Source organism: Hakea prostrata, chromosome 5 (genome assembly GCF_041222555.1).
Source record: "Hakea prostrata isolate BN-2017 chromosome 5, UWA_Hpros_2, whole genome shotgun sequence".
In the NCBI taxonomy this organism is placed as follows: domain Eukaryota; kingdom Viridiplantae; phylum Streptophyta; class Magnoliopsida; order Proteales; family Proteaceae; genus Hakea; species Hakea prostrata.
The window spans coordinates 34,999,502-35,011,919 of record NC_142604.1 but is presented as its reverse complement, the minus strand read 5'-3'; the positions used below and the strand labels follow the sequence as shown (position 1 = coordinate 35,011,919).

Below are 12,418 nucleotides of genomic sequence, written 5' to 3'. Positions count from 1 at the left end.
TGTAAGGTTTTTTTTTTTTTTGGTAAAGAAATTATGTAAGGTTGTTATAAATAGAAATAAAGATTTAATTAAAATTATATAAGATTAATTGAAATTATAATTGGAGACAAAGATGTAATTGAAATTATAAAGTAAAGTTCATAAAATTTATATAGTTAATTAGAAATCAATAAGATAATATTTGTATTTCCTTCTAATATAATTACTATTTATATAAAAAAAATTTAAAAAAAATAAAAAATTGACCGAAACCAATATAAATAAGAAAATTGACCGAAACCCACATAAATATTGTTTGACATTTCCAGTTCCCTTATTTCGCCAGCCTGCAAACCAAGGAATTTAATTTCCCTTGTTTAGGTGGGGAAAAAAAATGTAAAACCAAAGGATGACCAAGTTTTCTTCCACATCTGCTAAAGAGGAAAGATGAAGTTTCTTCCACCACCGTCAGTTCTTCCACAGTCGGAACAGAAACCTTTTCTGTTAAGATATTATTGTCAATTAAATATAAAAATTGACTGAAATTAGTCGACTAAACACGAAGAATAAGTAACAGATGACGGTTTGATAAAAAGGCCAACCTGAGGTGGTTCGTTTTCACATTAGGAAAAGAGAATGAAAGAAAAAGTCGACTTTTTATACCAAGTTACAGGCGACATCAGAAACAAGTGAGGAAACTAACATTCGAAAAAGTGCTTGCGTAGGCTAAACTGGGTCACGTACATCACTTCTATAAATACCACCTCGTTAAGGTTCTTTATCACATCGATTCGAACGTTTCTGAATCCTTTACAGAAGTCTATAGCTTCTATTCCTGTCTATTTCTATTTTGCTTCCTTTCTGTTTCTTGAGGATGGAAGCTGCTGGGGAGAAGAGATATGCTTTACTGATGGCTGCTAGAGACTCAGAGTATGTGAAAAAAGTGTACGGTGGGTACTTCAACGTGTTTCTGAATGCATTTGCAGATGAAGGGGAATCATGGGATATGTTCAGTGTTGTGGATGGAGTGTTCCCTGACTTGGATGATCTTGATAAGTATCATGGTTTTGTAATCAGTGGTAGTCCTTTTGATGCTTATGGAAATGACTCATGGATTTTGAAGCTTTGCTGTCTGCTGCGTAAACTGGACTCCATGGGGAAGAAGGTACTAGGGATATGCTTTGGCCATCAGGTACTCTTTTGTATAGGATTTTATTAATGAGCTGCTTCTTGTACTTTCTCGTAGAGTTCCTCTTGTCTTGGCATTTACATATTGGTGTGTTTTGCTTGTTTCATTGACTAGGTCTTGTGCCGAGCACTGGGTGGTAAGGTTGACAGAGCTTGTGGTGGATGGGACCTTGGGTTAAGGGAAGTCAACATGGTAGGAGAGTTGCCGCGCCGTAGCATCTTTGATGGCCTACAGGAGATTCCATCCACTCTCACCATTATTGAGTGTCACCAAGATGAGGTACATAGCCTTGCTCACCATCTCTTCTCCCCTCCCCCCTAGCCATGCTCACCATCTCTTCTAACCTCCCCCCCCCCCCCTTAGGTCTTGATTCTTGTGGTTCGACTTCAGTCCTGCGCATTTAACGCGCTTGTGGTCAAGATTTCAATCTCGACCAAGATTTTGTGCTACTTGTGGTCGAGATTTCTAGATTGAAATCTCGACCGAGATTTTGATCTTGAATATGTGTTTAGCTTTTTACCTACTTGCAAAACAGATGGTTGAGATCGAAATCTTTGTCAAGATTTCAATCTCGACCGTAGGTAGCAAGTGCTGCGCATTTAATGTGACAAATTCAAGTTCATTTCTTATTCTTGACCTTCCTCGAGTTGACAACTTATTAGGTCAAGGGTCAAGTCGTCAATATATAATTGACCAACTCTAAAACCACTGATTTACCAAAATAAATAAATAAAATCAGCAAATCCACTTCTAAAACACCAAATATTGTCAAAAATGAAAGTGGGTTGGCATGCAACGATTGCATAGACTAATCACAAGGCCGGACACAAATGATGTAAAGGGGTGTTCTCCAAGGGAGAGTAAAGACTCAGAATTACACATAATAGGGATTTTTTGTACATTTATATTTCTAGATCCAAGTTAATTTGGCTTAGTTTACATACACCTCGACTAAATCCTTAGGGTAGTATCTTCGTCCCTGACCCCAAGGAGATTCAAGCTCTTGACTTCACATTTCCTTGTTTAAAACTTAATACAATAGCTTAACTTCCTATTTTTATATGAGCTTAATTATTATCTCATTTTATATCAATCTAGAACTTTTATAGCTACTAATAAGATTTAACTCAACGGAACAGGTAAGAGAGGTTCCATTGGGTGCCAAAGTGATTGCTTTCTCTGACCAGACTGGAGTGGAGATGTTTGTTCTTGACCACCATGTATTAGGCATTCAAGGCCATCCTGAATACACCAAAGACATCTTATGTAATATAATTGATCGTCTTACTAACAACTACTCCATAAAGGTAACTAACCACTTATTTTATGCTAATTCATTAGAATGATTCATTCATTCCCTTTTGACTGAGAAACTTACTTTCTTATTTGATTTTTCTGCAGAAAGAATTTGCTGAGCATGTGAAATCAAGATTGGAGCTTGTGGAACCAGATAGGAAGTTTTGGTTACAGATTTGCAAGAACTTTCTAAAGGGAGGACAAGTTTTTTGTGCTTAGTTGACTTGGTCTCTGCCTCCCTCTATAGTCAAACTAAAACGATGATGTAACAAAAAAATAAAATTTTGGAAATGAAGACCTCCTTCATTTCCTGTAATAAAAGAAAGTTAGAGATGATAAGTTATTCGTTGAGTGAAGAATGAAGATCTCCTTCATTCACTATAATAAAAGAAAATTGTTGATATGTACTTGCTTTATTTCATGAGAATCTAGTTCATTTGGTGTTTGAAGAAACCACATAGTATTAGTAGTATATATGTAGCTGATGCGTCCAAAATCTGCTCAGCCCTTGGATCTCCACGTGATGTCCTGCAAAACGAAAGCGTCAGATGTGGCCCGACCGCTGGGGTCGGGAGTCCACCTCCGAAGGCTAAGTCGGTTGATGAACTTAATCACAAACGGCTCTGCTAGAAGCGCGAGCTAAGGAATGAAGAAGCTGGGAAAGGTGATCTAGATAGCAGATCGCGGATAGTTTAGGTCTATCAGTATGTATCTGAACCTGAGTCTCAGATAGTATTTTTCTTGATCGATTGATCCATCCCTCACCTTGTATGGTAGTGAGGTTTATATAGAGTGTACCTTCGAATCTCCTTCGTTGGATGCACTTGAGCCTTCTTCGGGTAGTCGTTGGATCTTATCAGTTAGATCCGTTGAGCGATAGACTTCTACTAGTTTGGGCTAGTAGAGGACTCCTGAGATAACCTTTAGGTTATGCGATAGTTATCCCTTCGTTAATGATTATCCTCAGCCGTCAGTTTGAGTCTGCCATCATCAGGGTGATTACCCTAATCCATAAGTAAGATTAGGGCACGCTTGTAGCCGAATAAGCTTTCTTCTTCAGCAAGCCATCTTCCGGATCCGGTTCGCTCGGGAGCGATTAGGTTTTCTCCGTCTCGACCGGGGTCGAGGGTCGGACCAGGTATGAACCCGGTCGGATCATAAACTCTCCATATCACGAGCCCCCCAGAACAAGCGTTCGGTCGATCCCGAGGGCTTGGTTTTTAACTGGGTTCGTCGTCAGGTGATGATCTCTGCGTGCTTCATTAAATGTCATATCACATTTAATGCGGTGGTCACTTTTCCTCGAGCGCTGTAAGTGTAAGGCCACATGTCCCGTTGCAGTTGATCTGTCGTGGCTCACGTCACCCAAGCGACGGTTTCCGAACGCCTATTTCGGATTCGTGAGTTCAAACTTTCAAAACGTTTTTCAATCTTGATCGTTGATTTTGAATCAATCTCGATCGTTCAGATTCCCGAACACTCGTGCGGGAGTTTTAAAAGAGGTTCGTTGTCTTCGTAGGTTTCATTCTTCCTGTCTGGAATTTGAACCTTTGTTGTACCGCCCGCGCCTTCACCGCCCTCAAGCTTCCGTCTCCTTGAATCGGTAAGTTTCTTGGTCTTTTTGCTTTTGTAGTTTACTTGAAACGAGTAATGGCGGACGATAGGGCTTCTTTAGTACCCCATGTTGGTAATAGCAGTGATGCTTTTGCTTCTCCTGCTCCCCGAACAGTCGGATAGTGATAACAAAACCCTAAGCGTCCTCTCGGCGGAGTTCGCTGAAGTTTCTCAAAAAGGTTTTGAAAGAAAAACCGAAACTTCTCCTATCCTTCTCGAGTCTGGATCTTCCAAGATTGTCGAGTCTTCTAGGCAGCCTCAAACCTCCGGGTCCAATGGTGGACCTGGCTATGTTCCCTCCATTTACAATGAGGAAACCCATCTTTCAGCTGTCCAAGATTTTGATCTTCCTTCCTCATATCAGGTTAGGGCTCCCCACCCTGATGAGAGGGTTGATTCATCCCTTTCGGGTGAATTTTCTCTGTATATAGATGCCTTTGAAAGCGGGGTTCGCTTTCCCTTTTTAATCCTTTGTTCTCCGCATGATTTTGAATCACTGGAACATTTGTCCCGGAATGCTCCTCCCAATAGCTGGCGTCTCATCGTCGGCTTCTTGGGTTTGTGTTTTGAGCTTGGCATTACGCCATCTCTTTCTCTTTTTGTACATTTTCATGTTCTTTCTATCTCCCATCCTCCCGGATGGGTCTTTCTTTCCAAACGCAATAAGGCTGATCTTGATTGGAGGGGCAGCATCCTTGTCAAAGGAACTTGCCCTTCTAACCACAAAAGATGGCGCGAACGATACTTTTTCTGTCGAGCGCCTCCATCAGATCTTAACTTCCCAACCGCCTAGAGGAGGTTTACTTCTTCGTCCGAGAGTAACCGGGGCCTTCCCTTATCCAGAGAAGACGAGGCGGCCATTAGGAAGATCAAATCCATTCCGTGGTATCAAGAGATACATGGATATGAAGTGGAGTATAACTCCATCCTTCAGATCTTGGGGCTTGGCTCATTGTGAGCTTCTAACCATCATCCTTTGATTTGGTGAAGTGATATGTTTTGAATTCGACTCTTGTCCTTCTTCTTTGCGGTGCCTCCCAGAATGAACCCTGAAAGCCTGCGGGTGAAGGCCGCTAGGGCCGTTGTGACAGCCGAGCAACGATCGCCCAGGGTCTTGACCGTAGATCAAGAGGCTTCTCTTCCCTCTCTCGACCCCTCTTACGGGGGTATCGGGAATATCAGGGCACATGGCGATGCTTCGGGTAAAGGGAAGAAACCAATGGTGGAGAGGGCTAATGTCTCTTCCTCCGCTCGAACCAAGAGGAGGCATGACACAATTGATGCTCCCTCCAATAAAAAACCCAAAGCTTCGACGGATGGTGAGGAGGTCTTCATCCCCCAGTGGACCCCGAAGATGACCGACGGGGTTACTCGGGATCTCGAGAAAGGCTGCGAGAATGGAGCTCCCTCAGTCTTGCTCCTTATGATCGCTAGGAGTTTGAAGCCCTGGATGGCACCTCCCTTGTCAGTCAATCTACAAGGTACCGGTCTTCTTGATTACTTATGTTTTCATAATTTCTTATGACTTCTTCTGATATCTTCCGTCTTCCCAGGAATGCTATGTTGAGCTTTTATCAACACATGGAAGCATTGAGCCGGGTTGGTCGCACCAGCTCCTTGCTGCAAACTTGTGAAGAGAAATTGGCCAAGGCCAATTCTAAAATAGACCAGTGATCTGCGGCTACCGTGGAGCTGCGGAAAAAGCATGAGGAAGAAGTGATCTCCCTCAAGGAAGCCCTCGAAGTTTCGAAAATTCGTGTCACTGCTGCCGAGCGCGAGGCCAGGAAGCAAAAGGCAGCTGCCACGTTGTTTGGTGACAGCCTTGAAATCAAAAGTAGGGAGCTCGAAGAACATCTGAAGTTGGCGATCCCTAGCAAGCTTCGAGCATATAAAGCCGAGCTTCGGAAGGAGTGCATCCGGAAATACCTGAACAGCGTACCTTTCTCCGAGTTGCTAGGTCTCTACAACATTCAAGCTTATCGTATGGGTCAGAACGACGTTTGGGAGCAAATCCTTGGAACGATCCCTGACTTCGACACTACTCCTTTTCGTGAGGTATGCCACCAAGAGGTCTTCGGGAAAGTTGGTATGGATCTCCCGGACTGGGCTCGGGAAGAAGATGATCCTTTTCCAGCTGACCCTCAATATGAGGCATACACCGAATGACGTGCCGGCACTTCCGGAGGAGAAATCACAAGCCGAGTCTCAAGTTGTTGCTGTAGAGGACTCAGCCAATGCCACTCTTGAGGAAGGCTCTTCTCATGGTCTCGAGAAAAGTCCTCCCGACCCGGGGTCCCTCGGGCAACAATGAAGAAAAGGCTTAGGGAATTGTCCTTTTGTAAAGATTTACCCTCAATTTAATGAATAGACATTTCTTTTTTCATGTTGGCCTCTAAATTTCCCCCGTCTCCTGCCGAAATCTTGCCTTGAATATCAAAGTATTAATGATAAAACTTATCACTTAACTTTTCATTCCTCGCCGAATAATAATCTTGTAGAAATATTGTGAAGATGCGTTTCGGGAAGATGCATTAATCTTCCCCACTACTTCATTTATTGCAAAGTCCGCACGTTTCCCTTCGCGAAGTTCAAACGTTTTCCCGCTTTTTGTATACCATTCACTGTTTCCAATGAATTGGAAATACATCCATTATTTTAATGGCGGTGCGACGATTGGAGGTATCTCTGCATCGGTGCTCGCTTCCACATGTTTCCATGTGGCATCCCTTCGACCGTTGATCTTGCTTTTTGCGGATTTCGAAGCGTCATTTCGATCTGGGTCGTCGGTTGTCCTCAGCCTTCAACCGTCGTCTTATACCTGAGGCTATTTAAAGCCTTCGTGGGTACTCTCCATCCATCCTGACTTCTGCAAGTTAAATTTGCTAAAGTGCCAAAGCGACCTTTCGTCCTTCGGCCTGCCTCCGTATTCCTCGTACTCCAACAACAGCTCTATCCACTTCTGAACAAGTGAGTTTTTTGATTACTCATCTCTTTCCCTACTTCCCCCTGAGTAAACTGCACAGTAGTTATACTTGGGGTTTAGTTTGTTTGTTTGTCAGAAAAGCTGTAGAAAACTAGGGTTTCCCCACCTTTGTTCTTTCGTTTATTTACTGTCTTGATACGGCTGGTTTTTTTTTTTTTTTTGTTGTTTTGCATAGTGGCTCCCAAGATCAACCCGAACTTTATCAGAGCCAAATCGTGCAAGAAAATCGTTCCGTCGGTGGTGGTTGGGGCCAATGCGGTGGTTTCAGCTAGTGAATCCTCCAAGCGTAAGGCGACTGCTGGTGGTGAATCTTCATGTCAAATTCCCGCAGTTTCTATTGATGCCGTCCCTGCGCCTCCTTTGCTCGAAGTGATCGCTCGTCTTTCCCAGGAAGATCTTGATCACTCCGTTGCCGATGGTGCTTGCTGGGCGCTCTGCTGGTGAGCTTTGTTGGTGCACCCCCGAAGGAGACTCTTCGGGCATCCGAGGCAACTATGTTGGCGTACGATGAAGGTGTGGTCCCGGCGGGTGCTGCTCCTATTTCTAACTCTAGTGCTTGTTTGGCATCCTCCTCCTCTCCTTCTGAGTTGGAGGATTTTGCCACTAGGAAGCGCCGTCGGGTGACAAGTGATGAAGCTCATCCTTCTCTTGGTGTAGTTCATCCTTCTCATCCTTCGCCTGAATTAGTGTCAAACGAGTTTGACAGAGCGTTGGAATGGTGTCTTGCTGCTCGAATGACTTCGAGAGCTCGGTTCTTTCCAAACTTCCGGATGAAGTCTTTACGAAGTCACTTGGTGATGTAAGTCTTTCTTCATTATCCTCCGATTCGAAAAATTACTTTTCTGCTCCTCGCTAACTCGGAAGTTGTTTGCGGGAGTCTTGCTGGTAACTTCTACAACCAAGTGGAAGCGGTTACTAGACTCGATGGGTTGAGCAATGAAGTTTCTAGGCTTCGGAAATCTCGAAGCTAAAGATGTTGAGATTGCTTGCCTTCGGAATCTAGCTTGGGAGGTGGCGGGGAGAAAAAATTTGATGATTGGTCGTCTTCGGTCGGACTTGGATGATGCCGGGGAGAAGATCCGGCGGTCGGAGCGAGTAGTTGGAAAGTCGGGAGCCAAAGGATCTGAAACGTTACCTAAAAGGCAAGCTGTCGTTCCTTTGCCCGAATCCCTTCCAGGCGATGTTCGCGAGCTGCGTCTTCAAGTATTTACACAATAAGCCCTTTGTTGATATGCTGAATGCTTATAACTTGCGGGCGTCCGGGATGGTGAGAACGAAGTATGGGAATCAATATTAAGGAAGGATCCTCATTTTGATACGACTCCCTACGGTGTTGTTTGCCATCCTGAAGTATTTACCGACACGGGTCTTCCTCCTCCAGATTGGACCAAGGATAAGATTGATCCTCCACCTTCGATCCGGATATTATGCAATATCTGGAAGATTCTCTGTTTATTCTCCGTCCCCTCCGGGTGTCGTGGTGCTTCGGCTGTTTCGGCTAAGGAATGAAGAATCGGGAAAGGTGATCTAGATAGCGGATCGTGGATAGTTTAGGTCTATCGTGATGTATCCGAACTCGAGTCTCGTATAGTATTTTTTGATCTTGGATTGATCCATCCCCTCACCTTGTATGGTAGTGAGGTTTATATAGAGTGTACCTTCGAATCTCCTTCGTTGGATGCACTTGAGCCTTCTTCTTGGTAGTCGTTGGATTTATCATTGAGATCCGTTGAGGTAGACTTTACCAGTAGTTGGGCTAGTAGAGGACTCCGAGATAACCTTTAGGTTATGCGATAGTTATCCCTTCGAGATGATTATCCTCAGCCGGTTTGAGTCTGCATCATCGTGGTATTACCCTAATCCATAAGTAAGATTAGGGCACGCTTGTAGGCGAGTAATGCTTTCTTCTAAGAAGCCTATCTTCCTGATCCGGTTCGCTTCGGAGCTATTAGGTTTTTCCTCCGTTCGATTGGTCGAGGGTCGGACCAGGATGAACCCGGCCGGATCATAAACTCTCCATATCACGAGGAATGCTGCTCGGTCGATCCCGAGGGCTTGGTTTTTACTCGTCGTGGTGCGCGGCGTGATGATCTCTCTTCATTAAATGTCATATCACATTTAATGCGGTGGTCACTTTTCCTCGAGCTGCCGTGAGTGTAAGGCCACATGTCCTCGGGATGCTCGCGGGCTCACGCTCACCCACGCCCCGCGCGGGTTTCCGAACGCCTATTTCGGATTCGTGAGTTCAAACTTTCAAACGCTCTTCAATCTTGATCGTTGATTTTGAATCAATCTCGATCGTTCAGATTCCCTAACACTCGGGGAGTTTTAAAAGGTGCCCGTTGTCTTCGGAGGTTTCATTCTTCCCGCCTGGAATTTGAACCTTTGTTGTTCGCTTTCGCGCCTTTCCCCGCCTTCTCAAGCTTCCGCCTCACCAATCAGCAAGTTTACCGGGTCTTTTTGCTTTTGTAGTTTACTCAAACGAGTAATGGCGGACGATAGGGCTTCTTTAGTACCCCATGTTGGTAATAGCAGCGATGCTTTTGCTTCTCCCCGCTCCCCGCAGTGATAACAAAACCCTAACCTCCCCCTCGCCGCAGAGTTCGCTCAAGTTTCTCAAAAGGTTTTGAAAGAAAACCGAAACTTCTCCTATCCTTCTCGAGTCCGGATCTTCCAAGATTGTCAGTCTTCTAGGCAGCCTCAAACCTCCGGGTCCATGGTGGACTGCCATGTTCCCTCCATTTACAATGAGGAAACCCTTCTTCACCTGTCCAAGATTTTGATCTTCCTTCCTCATATCAAGTTAGGGCTCCCACCCCCGATGAGAGGGTTGATTCATCCCTTTCGGGTGAATTTTCTCTCGTATATAGATGCACCGGAAAGCTCGCTTCCCTTTTAACCTTTGTTCTCCAGCGTTTTGAATCACCGGAACATTTGTCCCGAATGCTCCTCCCAATAGCTCCGTCTCATCGTCGGCTTCTTGGGTTTGTGTTTTGAGCTTGGCATTACGCCATCTCTTTCTCTTTGTACATTTTCATGTTCTTCTATCTCCCATCCTCCCGATGGGTCTTTCTTTCCAAACCAATAAGGCTGATCTTGATTGGAGGGGCAGATCCTTGTCAAAGGAACTTGCCCTTCTAACCACAAAAGATGGCGCAACGATACTTTTCCGTCGCCTCCATCAGATCTTAACTCCCCCCCACCGCCCAGAGGAGGTTTACTTTCCTCCGAGAGTAACCGGGGCCTTCCTTATCCAGGAAGACGAGGCGGCCACAAGATCAACCATTCCGTGGTATCAAGAGATACATGGATATGAAGTGGAGTATAACTCCATCCTCAACGAACGGGCTTGGCTCATTGTGAGCTTCTAACCATCATCCTTTGATTTGACTCAAGTGATATGTTTTGAATTCGACTTTGTCCTCTTCTTTGCAAGGCCTCCCGAATGAACCCCGAACGGGTGAAGGCCACGGCCGTGACACCCGAGCAACGATCGCCCGGGTCTTGACCGTAGATCAAGAGGCTTCCCTCCTCTCCTCGACCCTCCTCAGGGTATCGATTCCCGACATGCTTCGGAAAGGGAAGAAACCAATGGTGGAGAGGGCAAGCCTTCCTCCGCCAACCAGGAGGCATGACACAATTGATGCCCCTCCAATAAAAACCCAAAGTTCACGATGGGAGGGAGGTCTCATCCCCCGGACCCCGAAGATGCCCATTCCCGATCTCAAGAAACCGCACGGCCCCGCCTGCCCAGACGCTAGAGTTTGAAGCCCTCGATGGCCCCCTGCACCAATCTACAAGGTACCGTCTTCCTGTTACTTATGTTTTCATAATTTCATGACTTCTTCGATATCTTCCGCTCCCCAGAATGCCGTGTTGAGCTTTATCAACACATGGAAGCATTGAGCCGGGTTGGTCGCCCGCCCTTGCCGCAAACTTAGAAGAGAAATTGGCCAAGGCCACTTCTAAAATAGACCACAACCGCAGCCTACCGTGGAGCTGCAGAAAAAGCATGAGGAAGAAGTGATCTCCCCTCAAGGAAGCCCTCGTTTCAAATTTCGTCTCATCCTGCCAGCCAGGCCAGAAGCAAAGGCCACGTTGTTTGGTGACAGCCTTGAAATCAAAAGTAGGGAGCTCAAGAACATCCGGTTGCATCCCTGCACTCCATAGCCTGGTGCATCCGGAAATACCCAACACACTTTCTCCGAGTGCTAAGTCTCTACAACATTCAAGCTTATCGGGGCGAAACGACGTTTGGGAGCAAACCTGGAACGATCCCCGACTGCTCCTTTCGTGAGGTATGCCACCAAGAGGTCTCCGGAAAGTTGGTATGGATCTCCTGACTCGGGAGATGACCTCCAGACCCTCAATATGAGGCATACCCGAATGACGGCCGGCACCCAGAGCCCGCCGGGAGGCCCATGGTCCCGAAAGTCCTCCCACCGGTCCCTCGCAACATGAAGAAAAGGCTTAGGGAATTGTCCTTTGTAAAGATTTACCCTCAATTTAATGAATAGACATTTCTTTTTCATGTTGGCCTCTAAATTTCCCCGCCTCCTCCCAACTGCCTTGAATATCAAAGATTAATGATAAAACTTATCACTTAACTTTTCATCCCGCCGATAATAATCTTGGAAATATTGTGAAGATGCTTTGAAGATGCATTAATCTTCCCCACTACTTCATTTATTGCAAAGTCCGCACGCCCCTTCAAGTTCAAACGTTCGCTTGTATACCATTCACCGCCAATTGGAAATACACCATTATTTTAATGGCAGCACGATTGAGGTATCTCGCACATGCTCGCCTCCACATGTTTCCATGTGCATCCCTCGACCGCTGACTGCTTTGCATTTCAAGCGCATTCACTGGTCGCGTTGCCTCACCCTTCAACCGTCCTTATACCCGAGGCTATTTAAAGCCTTCGGGGTACTCTCCATCCACCCTTCGCAAGTTAAATTTGCTAAAGTGCCAAAGCGACCTTCGCCTCGCGCCTCCCGTATTCCTCGTACTCCAACAACATCCACTTCGAACAAGTGAGTTTTTTGATTACTCATCTCTTTCCCACTTCCCCCGAGAACCCCAGTTTCTTGTTTAGTTTGTTTGTTTGTCGGTCGAAAACTGGGTTTCCCCGGCGTTTTTTCATCCACGGCTGGTTTTTTTTTGCATAGTGGCTCCCAAGATCAACCCAACTTTATCGCCAAATCGTCAGAAATCGTTCCGTGTGGTTGGGGCCCGTGGTTCCCAGTGAACCTCCGCGTACTCGGTGGGAATCTCAGTCAAATCCCCAGCTTCTATTGATGCCGCCCCGCCTCCTTGCCGTGACCGCTTCCCAGAAGACTTGACCCCGGCCGGGT

General features: G+C 45.6%; 1 protein-coding gene across 1 annotated transcript; it reads left to right on the top strand.

Moving 5' to 3' along the window:
* Positions 1 to 668: 668 nt before the first annotated feature.
* Positions 669 to 2,856, top strand: LOC149015869 (gamma-glutamyl peptidase 5-like). The gene is made up of 4 exons (XM_089155522.1): positions 669 to 1,171; positions 1,283 to 1,447; positions 2,308 to 2,475; positions 2,570 to 2,856. Exons 1-4 carry the CDS (start codon positions 854 to 856, stop codon positions 2,681 to 2,683), a joined length of 765 nt encoding a protein of 254 aa, XP_089011648.1. The 5' UTR covers positions 669 to 853; the 3' UTR covers positions 2,684 to 2,856.
* The last annotated feature ends 9,562 nt before the right edge of the window (positions 2,857 to 12,418 follow it).